The 16,059-nt window shown below is 42.1% G+C and overlaps 1 protein-coding gene across 1 annotated transcript; it reads right to left on the bottom strand.

Annotated features, from left to right (window-relative positions):
* Positions 1 to 76: 76 nt before the first annotated feature.
* On the bottom strand, positions 77 to 13,894 carry LOC121629815. The gene is made up of 10 exons (XM_041969612.1): positions 13,466 to 13,894; positions 11,466 to 11,769; positions 9,699 to 10,601; positions 9,414 to 9,506; positions 8,023 to 8,166; positions 7,816 to 7,932; positions 7,629 to 7,715; positions 5,599 to 5,679; positions 5,422 to 5,508; positions 77 to 312 (listed from the first exon to the last, which is right to left on the bottom strand). Exons 1-10 carry the CDS (start codon positions 13,541 to 13,543, stop codon positions 77 to 79), a joined length of 2,130 nt encoding a protein of 709 aa, XP_041825546.1. The 5' UTR covers positions 13,544 to 13,894.
* Between the last annotated feature and the right edge of the window lie 2,165 nt (positions 13,895 to 16,059).

The raw sequence follows: 16,059 nt of genomic DNA, 5'->3' as shown, positions 1-16,059 counted from the left end.
AATCACCCTCTTACTCTCTCCCTTATCTTTTAGCACCTATCATCTCAGTTTCCTCCCTCTGTTGTCCTCTTTTAATTCAAAATGCAAGCTTTTTCTTGATTTTAACAATTTCATTGTAGACAAAATATTTCACGTCTTTCCACGACCGTGTTCTCAGGACTGGAGACTCTTTGCAAATACACATCATGCAGTCTTCCTTTGCTGGAACCTTCTTCAGTGCGATGAACTTGGCAAGTTGTCGTTTTACTGCAGTCCTCTCCTTGTCAGTCCAGGGTCTCTTACCTTGTTTCTTGACTTCCATTTCTGGAACATCTACAAAACAAAAACCAAAAGGTGTTTATTAGACATTGAGCTGATAAAGTGCGACCTTATTGAAGTTTTTTTTTTTTACCTGAACCCTGAACCCTGCCTCGATTGACTGATAACAGTAACATGCTTACGTATTTTTTAATTTGTTCTTTTTTATTATTTTAACTCAAACTCAGCTGCACATATTTATCTTTTTATGTTAGTTAGCTTTAGTTAGTTTTATTATTTTTATATTCCTATCTCTTTTCATTGCTATTTGAATAGGTGCAGCTGCAACATAAGAATTTCTCCCTGGAGATCAATAAAGTATTCTGATTCATATGTTTGTTACAATGTAAACATCTAAAATAAAAAGTTTAAAGAGGCCAATTTGTTTTAGATGGTTAGATGTATCACTCCGGGTGACTGACCTGAATAGTTTGAAAATATTTTTCTGTACATTGATAAATACCTAAAGGTCTAGTTCTATGCATTTGTCTTTCTATTGTATTTTTCATAACATTAAGGCCCGTTTCTACCTAGAATCCATAATGAGATGAGACGATTTTAAGATGTCGCAGGAAGAAGCTGCAGCAGTGAGAACTGTCAGTTTCAGAGTGGCTGATTTTATTGTGAGGAGAATCAAAAGATGTCTCAATTGCAAATATTAAATGTATCAAAGTAATTATGTCTCCTCAACCAATCAGATAAAGATCAGAATACAACAGGTGCACCAAATATTATTGACGGTTAACAAATAAATAGTTAAATATTAAGTATGCTCCGCTTCATTAAATCAGACCACAAAAAAAAAAAAAAAAAGAAAGAAGAATAGACCGCACTGACAGACAGAATGATCAGGACAGATAACTTGCCAGATCAGATGGAGAATTAGCTCATCAGCTGTATAAACAGCAGCATTCACTCTGTAACTGTAGTGCAGGTAATTTTGTAACTGAACAAGTCAAATAAAATAAACAAAAACACCACCCTTTGGTCTATTTCCATCATCTTTAGTGTATCCAGTAAGTTATGTCTTTTTAATTAACACTGAGCTGATGTTGTTGGTTCTGGAAACTAGTTGTATATTAAAATGTTAATTTGTTTACTTGATCACAAAGGCCGTTTGAGACATTAATCTAAGATGCATTTTCGCTATTCTTGATCCAAAGGAGAGATCTGTATCAGAGTCTGATTCTGAGGACCTGCGACAGATCTCTTTGCCAATAACCCACTATCAATGTTGACATTTATGTTTAGATGCTACAGTCAAAGCCTGAAAATCTGAGGTGGTATTAGAGTGGACATATGAGGTGATTATTATCAAATTTAATACACCATCTCCTCATTTGGAAGAAAAAAAAAAAAAAAAAAAAAAGCGAAATGGCGCTGTGCGAGCGGCTGCGTGTTACGGCAGCTCTGCCTCCTCTTTTCCTTTTTTTAGCGTTTTCTATGGTTTTTAGATGTGGTTTTCTTTTTTTCTTTATAGTAGTCAGTATCAGGTGCAATTCTGCACATGGGAAGCCTACTTTTATTACTTTTCTATTTGGACTTCTGCTTCTTTTGGCACTTTTCCAGACTTCGGTGGGGGACACCTTTGGTTTCAGCCACGGCGCCATTGTTTACACCAGGGACCAGCTGTTAGCTCTGAGCGGCACTGCTCTTCTCTATGCAGAGAAGCCGGAGATTCCCGCAGAGATACGGAGAAAAAGAAGAGGCTGCAGAGCAGGAAGAAAGCTCCAGGAGAGGAAACGGAGGTACAGGCCATATTTACCCTCTGATTATGGGAAACGTTCGTTCCCTCTCCAACAAGACCGACGAGCTTGCGGCGCTGACCAGGCTACAGCAGGAGTTCAGGGAATGTAGCCTCATGTGTTTAACGGAGACGTGGCTGAATGGACTTATTCCAGACTCTGTGGTTTCCCTGGATGGATTCAAACTTTCGCGCGCGGATAGGAGTGCGGCGGAGAGTGGTAAGAGGAAAGGCGGGGGACTCGCGGTGTATGTCAACGAGAGATGGTGCAACCCGGCGCACGTCTGTGTAAAGGAACAACTCTGCACCAGGGACATTGAGTTACTCGCTGTGGGCATGCGGCCGTATTATACTGTTTAATGTGTACATCCCTCCCTCGGCCGATGCAGCAGCTGCTTGTGAGCTGCTCCACAGCGCAGTGACTCAGATGCAGACTCGCCACCCGCAGTCCCTCCTGACGCTGGACCTACTGTATGCTAATGTGAAGGACGCATACACCTCCACCCCCCTCCCCCCGCTTGGACGCTCTGATCACAACCTCGTACATCTGCTCCCTGAATACACACCCAGGGTGAGAAGACAGCTGGCACAGAAGAAGTCTGTGAAAGTGTGGACCAATGAGGCCAATGAGAGACTGAGAGACTGTTTCCAAACCACAGACTGGGAGACACTCTGCAGCTCTCATGGAGAGGACATTGATGGCCTGACCCACTGCATCACGGACTACATCAGCTTCTGTGTGGAGAACACTGTGCCAACCCGGAGGGTGCGGTGTTTCTCCAACAACAAACCCTGGGTGACCCCTGAGCTTAAAGTCCTGCTGAACCAGAAGAAGAGGGCTTTCATTTCAGGGGACAGAGAGGAGCAGAGGAGAGTTCACCATGAACTCCAGTACAAGATCAGGCGGGCCAAGGACAGCTACAGGAAGAAGCTGGAGGAGCGGCTGGAGCAGAATAACACGCGGGACGTGTGGAGAGGGCTGAAGGAGATCTCTGGATTTGGACAGAGTGGTGCCAGAGGGACAGCTGATGGAGACCAGCGCTGGGCCAATGATTTAAATCTGTTTTTTAACAGATTTGATTCTTTACACATCCCCAGTCCAGCATCTACCATCCCATTCCCCCTTCACCTTCACTTTCAGCTTCCCCCCCATCTCCACTTCACACCAATGGACTCCACCACCAGCCCCCCACTGTCCTCCACCTCCCCCCTCTCCCTTACATCGGCCCAGGTGAGGAGAGAACTGAGGCGGCTGAAGAACAGGAAAGCTGCAGGACCAGATGGCATCAGCCCCAGGCTGCTCAGGACCTGTGCAGACCAGCTCTGTGAGGTGCTCAGGTACATCTTTAACCTGAGCCTCAGCCTGGAGAAGGTCCCTGTCCTGTGGAAGACCTCCTATGTGGTTCCGGTTCCTAAGATATCACACGCGAAGGAGCCGAACCATTACAGACCCCTCGCCTTGACCTCCCACCTGATGAAGACCATGGAGAGGCTCATCCTCGGTCACCTCCGCTCCGTGGTGTGGACCGCAATGGACCCGCTGCAGTTTGCCTACAGGCCAAACATCGGGGTGGATGATGCTGTCATCTACCTACTGCACAGGGCGCTGGCTCACCTGGAGACGCTGGGAGAGTCGTGAGGGTCATGTTTTTTGACTTCTCCAGTGCGTTCAACACCATCCAGCCGGCGCTGCTGAGGGGGAAGCTGGATGGAGCTGGAGTGGATGGAAAGTTAGCTGCATGGACCATCGACTACCTCACCAACCGGCCACAGTGCGTGCGTCTGCAGAACTGTGTGTCTGAGGTGGTAGTCTGCAGCACGGGGGCCCCTCAGGGAACAGTGCTCTCACCGTTCCTCTTCACCCTCTACACCTCGGACTTCACCTACAACACCAGCAGCTGTCATCTCCAGAAGTTCTCTGACGACTCAGCCATTGTGGGCTGTGTGTCTGAGGGGAACGAGCTGGAGTACCGGTCAGTCATCATGGACTTTGTGGACTGGTGTGAGCGCAACCACCTGTGCTTAAACACCAGTAAGACCAAGGAGATGGTGATTGACTTCCGGAGAAGGACACTACCCCACACACCGGTGAACATCCAGGGGAAGGACATTGACCGGGTGGACAGTTTCAAGTACCTGGGTGTTCACCTCAACAGTAAACTGGACTGGTCACACCACACAGACGCCCTGTACAAGAAGGGCCAGAGTCGCCTCCACCTCCTGAGGAGACTGAGGTCCTTTGGAGTATGCAGGCCTCTGCTAAGGACATTTTATGACTCTGTGGTAGCCTCTGCTGTCCTCTACGCTGTTGTCTGCTGGGGAGCGAGCAGCACTGACCGGGACAGGAAGAGACTGAACAAGCTGGTCAGGAGGGCCAGCTCTGTCCTGGGCTGCCCGCTGGACTCTGTGGAGGAGGTGGGTGAGAGGAGGATGTTGGCCAAGCTCACATCCATCATGTCACCCGCTGCAATGTGGAGGGGCTGAGCAGCTCCTTCAGCAGCAGACTGAGACACCCTCAGTGTAGGAAGGAGCTACTGCAGGTCCTTCATTCCCACTGCTGTCAGACTGTACAACTTATCTGTATAGTCATAATACTTTATATTTTACTGTGCAATACCCCCCATTATCAATGTCATCATATTCTTCATATCCCACCATCACCATGTAAATATGTATATAGTCTGTGAGGTTGTTTTTCTTGCACTGTCAATTATATATATATATATATATATATATATATATATATATATATATATATATATATATATATATATATATATATATATATATATATATATATATATATATATAAAAAACACTACATATTTTTTGCTTTTCTTAGACTTCTTTTCTTGTAAAATAATTTATATTGCACCTTCTTGTTGTGATGCATGTTCACCTTATTCTGTAATAAGAGCTTCTGTAACGAGTGAATTTCTCCACTGTGAGATTAATAAAGTCTAATCTATGTATCTATTGCTGTTATCATTGTTTTAATTTAAATGTATTATTTTACAACAGATAAAATATTTATTGAAATGCCAAATGTAAAATATGTAACCTGTAAATATATTCTTTACGTCCATATAACAACTGACTTAATTTGGGGAGCCTCAAATATTCATTGTTGATCAGAAGTTTGTTTTTTTTAAGTTGGCTTGATTTACAATTGTGCTACTGTAACACTAATTAATTAATTAATTAATAACCTTGTCACAGAAATTGTTACACAATAGAAATTTACGTTTCAACTGAGTATAGACACTCTGCAACACCACTTTAACTACTAGTCTTTTCAAATGCAAGTTAGTGTCTTGTGCAGTCAATTCCACTTATATTGTTCTCAGGAAACATATCTATTGAACAAAATTTAATCTTACCAAGATTATAACGTTCTCTTGTAGCTGCAGTCTTCTTTCGGCCCTTCAAAGGGGATCTGGTGTCAGCAGTCTGTCTCTCCTCTCCATCTGAGAGACATGGCATCTCAGTATAATGAAAATACATAACACTTTGCATTTAGCACTTCTCTTTTGCAAGTCTTTTTAACATGAACTCACCCCAGTCATCATCAACTTGACGCTTTCGTTTGTTTACATTTTCCTTTTGTCTCTTAACACGCCCTTTTCTATCCTTTTCATCTGTTAAAAAAAAAACAGAGCCATTTGATCAAATAGTGAAAACATAGATGCAGTTTTACAACAAGGTCAATAATGCATAAAAGCATGGGCCTCAGACAGGTTTAATCAGTGTAGCAATCTTTATGTTGGCATGTAGGCATGTATTAGTAATTTCAAAAACTTTACCTTGTTTAAACAATTCTACATGCATAATGTTGACTATTTGCCATTAGTTGTAAATTTTCTGCTTTAGAAAATCCCCTGAAGGCCACCTCATTTGTCAAGTTGAATGTTTATTTATGTTGAAAAGATATGAAAACAAATCTAATCTTTCATTAAAAATGTAAGATTTGAACGTTGCTAAACAGAGGTAGCTAACCTTTATTGTATGAATGTTAACACAGTAATAAATTATCAGTATTACCAGTAATGAGGTGAAGAAAAACTACCCCATTTAGTCAAGTGTAGCCTCTGTACTACACAGCAGTAATAAAAAAGTACTGGATCTTCACAGAATGAATTTTGTACTTGTGCTTACCACTAATGTTCCAGTAGTTGTATTTCTATTTGTTTTACAAATTCTTAACGAAAGTTATTGAGTTTCCAAAAGTACACTTTCAAGTATACCACAAGTACACTATCTACTTACTGCCAGTGTATTAGTTATATACTTCTAGTCTATATTTTAGTTTAGTTTATTGAAGTATACTTTAAGTTGACTTTTATGAAGTTAAAAATGTTGTAATTTAGTCCAAATATGTATTAAGTTGATATATTTTTTAGTTCACAACAAGTACATGGTCTGTAGTATATTTGCTATTCCTAAACTAATACTCAACCATACTTTTGGCTAAAGGGAGCACGACTCATTGACTTCACCTTATTCTCTACTTGGATTAAGATATATCAGTATTTTGTGGCAGAAAGAGGTAAAATGTATACTAAAGTACAAGCACAAGCTTTAGTATTAAAGTATAACTGTGCCCTGGGTATGCCCTGGACAGGTCGACTCAACTCGGACTCAACTCAGAGTTCTGATTCCACCTAAGAGTTTGTTAAACCTCCTTTATGAAACGGGCCCCTTATCATCCAAATTAAAAAAAAGTACGGATAGAAGGAAGGGAAGTGTTAATGTTGCAAGTGGTGTATAGTTCGGGGCAACAGTGCAGTTTAAGGAAGTGCTCAGCTCCAGCCCGTCAATATAATTTGCCCTGTATTTAACAATATGTCGTTTGTTACACAGAACTTAAAGACACCATCATTTGTAATATATAATGTATGGAAAAATTCAGACACACTGTAATCAGTGGGATAGCTGATGAGCTGGAGGGAGGGCTGGTGGAAGGGATGGTAACAACATAAGGCAGGGGTGCCCAAGTCCAGTCCTCAAGATCTACTATCCTGAAACTTTTAGATGCATCCCTCCCCCAACACACCTGAATTAAATCAATGGCTTGTTACCAGGCCTCTGCAGAGCTGAATGACATGTGGATGAGGGAATTGGGCCATTTTATTCAGGTGTATTGGAGAAGGGTTGCTTCTAAAAGTTCCAGGATAGTAGATCTCGAGGACTGGACTTGGGCACCCCTGACATAAGGTTTAGACCAGGGTTACTCAATTTGGTCCTACGAGGGCCGCAATCCAGCAGGTTCTCCATGTGTCCGTGCTTTGACACACTGACTCAAATGAATTAGTCATTGTGCAGAACTTAGATCCATTTAATTTGATGCAGTTGTGTTGAAGCAGGGATACATGGGAAACCTGCTGCATTGCTGCCCTCGTAGGACCGAATTGAATAACCCTGGTTTAGACTATACATTATCTTATATATTGGGTGTATATGTTTTGAGGAAACTTATTTGTATTTGACTGCTGATATTTTGGAAAGTAAACAAAACTAAAAAAGGACTTAAATTAAAAACACTAAGCTAAACTCAAACACTTCACTCATGCCAATGTTACAGACTTACCCCAACCATCATCATCACGTTTCTCGGTAGATCGCTCATTTTGCTCAACAGGTGGTGTTCCACATCTCTCCTGGTACACCATTTCATCTATAAAAAATATGTTTTGATAGAGTTGTAGTCCTTACATCTTCATTTCAGAAATATATCAATAACACAGTGAGATCCAACTCAGACAAAAAAGCATTACCTGTTTTTTCAATGTCTGGACCAGTTTGACCATCACTCAAATCATCGTCATCATGTTTTTGTTTAGCTGTAGTCATCTTTCGTTTCCCTGTGTTTGTGTCTTCTTGCAACTCTCCATCTATGCAAGATGATGTTTTAGTCTAATGAAATTGCTAAAATCTCAGAAACAATGATGCAGTGAAAGAAGATTCAAGTCACAGAGTATTACCTGCATTTTCAAATCCTTGAATGGTGTTATTAATCCCATCATCCTCATCAGCACCACAACCATCTTCATCATGTCTTCTTCTTGCAGTCTGCCATAGTCTCTTTACAGGTGACCTTGCTGCAGCGGAATGTGGCACCTCTCCATCTGTAAAAATTACATTAATACCAAGTAAAGGCCAAGCTCCATTTCAAGGCTCTTGTGTTAATATTGCCTGGAATTACCAGAGTCATCATCATCGTGTCTTTGTCTTGTGGCAGTATTTTTTTGGCCTCTAAACTGATGAGCTTATGATGGACAGCTGTTCTCCATCTGATGGAGCATACATTAGAAAGATGCATATGCATATAGAGTCTATATTATAGACAATCCCTCACAATGGCAAAGTTTTTCTGACAAAAAATTACATGTGCAGAAAAGCTTTAAGCCTTAAATCAGTCAAGCAAATAATTTGTTAAGTTTTTTTTCGTACCAAACATGCTCAAGCTTGGGTGGTAGCTGAATTTCTGGATTTCTTTAAGTATTGTTTTATTACTCATATGATTACTGTTACTGACTTCTGAAACATATTACTACTGTTACTATGGAAAGCACTGGTTCTGTTTCAGTTGCCAGCGGTTGCACTGCAAACTCGGACCTGTTGGTGTTTTACTGATAACTTAGAACCTGGACATCTGGTCAACATTAGGTCCAACTTATCAATATAATTTATTTGAAAGAAAAAAAGATTTTTCAAGGCTTTCAAATCAGTCACAAGCACTGACACTATAGCGTTGACAGTCCTATTCCTAACATAACCACTAATGGTGGGACCTGAACAAACAGTTCAGGAACAGTTTTAAAACCTTTACACTTGTTTTCAGTTTATACTGGTTTCCAGTCAGTCAGAGAAAAGATTTTAAAATCCTACAGATTGTCTACAATCCCAGAATGGTCTAAGTCCAGAATCCATCTTTAAATTTCAGAGAATGTAAACCTAGTAGGACTCTTAGATCCAAGGACTCAGGTCAGGCCTGAGTCTGGCCCAGAGTCCGGGCCGCAGTCCAGACCAGCGTCCAGAATCAACATGGAGGAGGAGCATTAATCTTCCAGTGGAGATTAAACTTTCACCAACTGTCTACACTTTTACATCCAGATTAAAAACTTTTCTTTACTCATGTCTAAAGGTGAAATCTGCACTACATCCTATCTAGACTTTTGCTGCTTGTAATTGTTTTAACTTAATTTATTCTCTTTATATCATTTTATTTATTAAGTTAATTTCTTTTGTTGCTTTTATTGTACTTTTTAATGCTTCCTGAGATGCTTTTAATGTTATATAAAGCACTGAGTTGTCTTATACTTGAAATGTGATGCTCAAATAAAATTGGTTTGTTATGATTTTCATTACATACCATCATGAGCTTCCTGTTGTCTTCCTGCATCCGACGTCCTTCTCTCATTGACACTGTTCAGACCTTTGATTGGGGTGGCTGCATGTCCTTTGTCTATGGAAACATTAACAGTAGAAAATTAGTAAACTTGCTTTTACAATTACATTAAATGAAAGTTGAAAATATGCAGATAGATAGATAGATAGATAGATATAGATGCTGCACACAGTGGACAGAATGACAGAGAATGACAGAGAGATAAAACTAGTAATGACTTTAAAATGGTATTAATATTTATTTACATACCACTGATAACAGAGTCCAGTGTTTGTAGAGTCCTCCCTTTCAGGGACTCTGCTCCATGTTCCATCGCAAACAGAAGTTTGCCAATCTTGGCCACTTGGAATGTTTTATCTGTCTGACGATAATAGTCGCAGTGGACCCTGATATCATGTCCCATGAATCGAGCAACTTGCTCGAGTTCCTGGCTGTCGAGGTTGAGAAGCTGACATAGGGTAGCAACTTGCTTCCTTAATTTTGTTGATCTCAGCAGTTCTGGGTTTTTGGCCTTGCTCTCTTCTGCAAATCTTCTGAGGCAGTCACACCCACGAAGATTGGTAGTTGTGCCAAGCCTTGCAAACAGAAACGGGTTCTCCTCAAGTATGCCAACTTCCCTCCGTTTTTTAATGAGGAAGTCAAGAGAAGCTTTGGTGCGCTCCAGAAGTAGGATGGGAACCTTTCTCCCTCTCTTCCCACGTGTCACCAAATGTGTCAGTCTCTGGCTCAATTGTTTTTCCACGGGAGATAAGGTCTCATATATGTCTTTGTTCATTTGGCCAGTGTTTGTGTTAAGATAGGTCTCAAGGGTTAAACGTGATGCCTCTCCTTCCCGTTTCTTATTGAAAACGATTATTTGTGCAAGAAGGCTCTCACTTAATTTTTTGTACGCTGTAGTACTCACACGCTCTCTTAACTCTGCCATTGCCTCGTTCTCAGCTTTCCTCAGGTAGTTCTGGAGGGTGACTATGTCCTCTGTCAGAGGTACACTGTCTTCTTTGCCCCACTTGCGTTGCTCAATTGTGCTGTGAGCATTAGTCGACACGTAAGTGGACCAGGAGGTATCCAGCAGTTCCTTGAACTTTTTTGCCTTCTTCTCAGCTTTACCATCACACGTCATCAAGCAGTGGCCTATCCAGGTTTCAGTTGCTCCTTTGAGTGAAAAGCCAATTTTAACAGCTGTAGATGGCTTTCCATATTCATTCTTGTTTACATCATAGTTTGACAAATGCCTGGCTGCTTTAATTGCCAGATTAAAATTGGCTGGATCACAAATGTCTTTAAGACTTGCGACATGCTTGTCAATGTCTTTGGCAGCCAACATAAAACGTCCCAATTCTCTTAGTTTTTGTGCAATATATCTGTGCTGAGATTGTTCTCTGCCCTTTTTAGCAAATAATGCATCTCCATATGCACAAATCATCTCATCATTCCTGATATGACAAGTTACACAATCCTGTTGCATGGAATGAATGATCTCTTGTACTCCACTAGATGATTCTCTGACTGGAATAAGGGACGAGGAAGATTTTTGTATTCTGGCTCTTTTGCCGTTCTGACTATCCTCTGCCCGTCCTCTGCACGATTTATTGTGTCTCCACAGTTCAGTTCTCTTGAACATAGCGTAACAGTGTTGACATGGTAGGTAGCTCTCTATGTCTGCTTTCCCAGGGGGCTGTCTCCATGTTACAATCTCACCATTTCCTTCTTTTAAGACACTGGCATTATGTTGCCAGTCGCCTTTATTACGAAGGCCTTCCAACAATTTCTTCCTTTTTTTGGAGCCAACTGGGAAACTAAAAGCAATGGCGACATCGCGTTCCTCACTATGTTTTCTTTCTAGATGTCTGGCTATTTTCAATTGAGCCTTTTTACAGTACACACAGTAATGAGCTTTGTCCCAAGCCCTGGCACCATCCTTTTTTTTGCTTGTTTTAACAGTAATCTTCACCATTTTTTTGCCATCTTGTAACTTCCTTTTTCCTTTTGACTGCATACCTATTTGAACTGATTTACCTTTGGCCTTCTGGTCCTTAGCCTTCCAGATACTAGTTTCACTGGATGAGTGACTGTGGTGATTCTCAGGTGCACTGTGGCAGGAGGACTCTGACTCTTGTGCAAGGACCTCATCCTCACTGGATGATGGTGATGATGGTTTGTAGTCTGCATCAGATCCACTGTAGCTGGATAACAGAGACTCCTCATCTTCTACGGATGGTGATGGTGTTGGTGGGGGATAGCAGGCTTTATCAGGTTCATCACCACGCCTCTCTTTGACAGGTGTATGTTCACTTGATGAGGGGCAGTGGTCCTTTTTGGCCTTCACAGCAGGGCAGAGGAAAAAACAGGGAAAATAATCATTTATCATCATTACTGCCTAATTCAGTGTGAAAACTTTACATTGCCAAATACATGCCTACACCTCTACATCTACATATCTGTGAAAATAAAAAGAGTATCACTGTCTAAACAACATGTGGCATGTTTCCTCTTGCTGGACTCTGGCCTATGTATGACTGTCTACGTATGGTGAAACTCAATTGAGGTGAGACAATGCAGACATATTTCCTAACATAAAACCCTGATGGCTTCAGATACAAAAAAATTACTTTCCTTAACTGACTACTCCAAATCCAACATAACTGCCTTAAAACTTAAACTACGTGTAGCTTACCATTTACCGTTTAATCCCACACAGACTGTAGCAGAAATGCTCATAATTTCACAGCAGCATCCTAACCACTGCCAGTTGCTGCTTACTCGCCACAATCATGAACTAATCTTTAATTAAACATTTTGGCCAAATTATAGACAAAACAATCACACAGTTTAGTCACATTTAAGTCTTTTTTTCTTACTTTCTTTCAGTTAATTCTCTGTATAAACAAATTTGTTTGCATTTTTTACAGAACATTTCAGGCAGTTTGATCAGACTGCTTTAGGTTGTGCCTACCTACTATATTACCATTACAATCACATTAGTGATTGAACAACAAGTCTTTCAATGTCCTTATATGGCTGAGAGCTCAGAAATCAAACATATAAATCTTACAAACATATAGCTGTGTAATGTAACAAAAGTCTGACTGGATATTCTGTGCTTTGTGAGGCGTAGGGCTTTCATTAGATCACCATCATTAAGAGTGAAAACAAATCAATATTATTACAAATAAATAACTAAACGAACAGACTTTGAATATTACAGCAGCCAAAGGTGATGCTGTGAAGCTAACAACCTGACATTAACAACATAGTAAACCAACTAACATCAGCCTGCATTCAGCCTCATTTATTCATTATTTCTTCATGCAAACTGAAAACTGTTTTACAGAATAAACTGGCCTCTGTCCAGACTGACCCAGCCTGGTTTGATACAGAAACTGAGCAGTAATTAGTTCATATATCTGCTCAGATATTTTGGCTGCTGGAAGTTTAGTTAGCCAGGTGAACTCAACAGGACTTCAACAGCAGCAGGTGCAACTCTCCATATGTTGTCTGCATGTTCCTCACATATTCCACAGCCACAGGTTACCTCTGAGCCTCCATTTAATGCAGTATGTTTTCATTTAGCTTAAATATAGCCTAAACAAACCGTACAGAGGGCCACGGCCACACAGCAGCCTGAGCTGAGCGTGGAGCATTGATAGCAGTTGTCACGTGTTCATGTTGACATTTCTGCATCTCATTTGGGTTTCTGTAGTAACTGTAACTGCCTGCTGCATCTGCTTACATGAAGTTTGTTTTTCATAATTAGCAACAAAAAATACGAAGTAATTTCATAGTAAATGCGCTGAAACAGGGACTGAGCTGCAGGAGGAGATTAAAGGAGAGGAGCTGAGAGGCTGGAGAAGTCCTGTCCCTCTCATTTAAAAAAGAAAAAAACAATTTCCTTCCTAATCATTACTTTGGATAACTAAATTAACACTAGTAAATTCTGCACTGCCACTGTCATTGTTTTAATAAACTACACAAAGTGACTTTAAAACCAAAATAAGTGCAAAGAAAAAATGACTTACCCGAGCATTTTCAAATCTCTCTTCGCACTTTTGGTGGTGATTCCTTAAATTTCGAAGTCTTCTCTTAAATCTGTCCATGTTAAATGCTGAATATCGGAGACGAGCTGAAGGAGGGGAGAGACGCAGGTGTCCAGGCAGGTCTTAACAAGCCTGAACTCTTCACCTCGCTCCTCGACCTCTGATTGGTCAAGTAATCAACACACATCAGCGTGTTGGGAAGCACACACACAGGCACAGCTCTCACCCTGAGAACTCAACCTTAAACCTCATTAACCCTTTCATGGTGCTCTCCTTTAAATTGTCACCCTAAACAGAATTTCAAACAAATCCTAAAATTATGAATATAGACACCTCATTAAACAGTTCAGAAAAAACGTTAAAATTTGTGATTTATTTATTAAGGAAATGTATGGACAAATTAAAATAAATTAATTAATAAATGAGTAGAGAAATATATTAAAAGCAAATCATTGAATAAATATGAAAAATAACAAAAATCATGATTGATTGATTGATTGATTGTAAAGACTTTCCAGTCCGTAGATTTCAGTCTGTCATTACACCGCTTAGAGACTGTCGGTCCACTTGTCGTGCCCCACCACCATAACACTAAATAACATAATCTAAACTTCTGTAAAAATGAATCCATTGGTGTCTAACTGTCTATCTGTTCCCGTGATGCCATCTCACTCTACAATTCAGTCTGTCTGATAAACTCTCAGCCATAGAATTAGATTTCTTAAGTAAATGAATGTTATGTTGGCAGAGCTGAGGACCCAAGCACAGGGAGAATGAGGCAGGATGCAGAATGGTGCTGGTGAAAAGGTTTATTTTTCCACAAAAGCAGGGAAAGGGAACCACACAATACAAGGATGAACCACAAGGATCTGACACAGGCAAACTGAAAACCACGGGGTATATATGCACAGAGGGAGTAATAAGGAACAGTTGAAGTGAATGAGTAATTAGACCAGGTAAACTAATGAGACAGAAACACAAACCACAGGAACACAAGAGGGAAAACAGGAAAACTGGACTAAACGTGGCAAAACCCAAAATCCAGACAAAAACTAAAACATGACACAAACGATGATCTAAACAGAAAACTAAACAAGAAAAAAGCCAGAACTGGAAACCAAGATCAAAACAGAACTAAACATGACAAACCAAAACCCTAAACCATGATCAACACAGGACTAAAAAAACAAAAACCACAAACTATAAACCAAGATCAAAATATATCAAACCAAACAACAGACCAGTACCCAACAGAGGAACCATGACAGTCCCCCCCCACCACCAACAAAGTCCAAACTAAATAAATGGTTCAAGCCTGGCGGGCGGAGGGGGTCCGGAGGAGGGACCAGGCCCAAGCACAACAGTCCAGGACTTAGCTCAGGAGGTCGATCCAGAGGCCGAGAAGACTGGGGCAGGATCAGATCTCTGAAGGTCGACCCGGAGGCCGAAAGGACTGGGGCTGGATATCTGGTGGATGACCAGAGGGCTGCACGAACAGGAGCTGGACCTCTGGAAGACATGCAGGCTGGAACTGGATCTCTAGGAAGCGCGCAGAATGGAACAGGGACAGGAACTTAATCTCTAGGGGGCTCTGTATCATCCACATTATGGCAAGCCCAGGTGCCAGAGGCAGAGGAGGAGCAATCTCCTTAACGGCGTGGACCACAGGTGGCGGCACAGGAGCAATCTCCTCGGAGCAGGTGAGGAGATTCTTGACCTGAGACTCCATCAGAGCCATGAACCAAGAGCAGGTGAGGAGCGTCTTAACCTGTGACCTCCTCGGAGCCAGGGACCAGAAGCGGGTGAGGAGCGTCTTGACCCGAGACCCCCTCAGAGCCGTGAACCAAAAGCAGGTGAGGAGCATCTCGACTTGAGACCCCTCGGAGCCAGGGACCAGAAGTGGGTGAGGAGCGTCTCGACCACTGACCTCCTCGGGAACAGGAGCCAGAAGTGGGAGAGGAGCGTCTTGACCATAGACCCCCTCAGGAACAGGAACCAGAAGAGAGGCTTCTTGACCAGGGACCTCCTCAAGAACAGGAATCAGAGTCAACGTGGACTTGGGCCCAGGCGTCAGATGCTGAAGAGCTGGACAGGACCTGGGCACAGGCGTCGGACTCTGAGGACCTGGAAAGGACCTGGGCGCAGGTGTGAGACCCTGAAGAGCTGGGCAGGAGCCTGGGAGCCGGTGTTGGAAGTTGCAGCACTGGCGACGTGGACCTCTGAGCTGGTGGCAACACCGGAAATGTGGACCTCTGAGCCGGTGGATACTCTGCAGACATGAGGTGTGGAGTTGGTGGAGACTTTGGAGACGTCATGTGTGGAGCCGGCAGTGACAGTGTAAAACGAGGTTGTCTACGGCCTAGTCTCCTTCTGGCGAACACCGTGGTCCATGCAGACCCCTGAGACTTGGGTCAGTCTGGAGGTGCCCAGATTGCCAGTCTGGACCCCCAGAATGGTGTCCTCTCAGGTGAACCCTCCATCTGAGAAGTACACCAAGCCAGCTCACCATTTCAGCCTCATCTGAAAGAGACGAGTCCATGCAAGGGAAATCATCCATCCAAGGATCACTCCCCCAT

This window comes from Melanotaenia boesemani, chromosome 19 (genome assembly GCF_017639745.1).
Source record: "Melanotaenia boesemani isolate fMelBoe1 chromosome 19, fMelBoe1.pri, whole genome shotgun sequence".
Lineage (NCBI taxonomy): Eukaryota > Metazoa > Chordata > Actinopteri > Atheriniformes > Melanotaeniidae > Melanotaenia > Melanotaenia boesemani.
The sequence above is the reverse complement of the archived record's forward strand: the minus strand, read 5'-3'. Positions and strand labels throughout refer to the sequence as shown.

What these genes read in the sequence shown, in the direction of transcription:
- LOC121629815 (XM_041969612.1), bottom strand. Translation starts at nt 13,543, where the DNA reads ATGGACAGATTTAAGAGAAGACTTCGAAATTTAAGGAATCACCACCAA. An exon ending in TCAAGTTGATGATGACTGGG is followed by an intron (nt 5,509 to 5,598) that starts GTGAGTTCATGT and finishes CATGTCTCTCAG; the next exon opens with ATGGAGAGGAGAGACAGACT. An exon ending in AAGAGAACGTTATAATCTTG is followed by an intron (nt 313 to 5,421) that starts GTAAGATTAAAT and finishes TTTGTTTTGTAG; the next exon opens with ATGTTCCAGAAATGGAAGTC.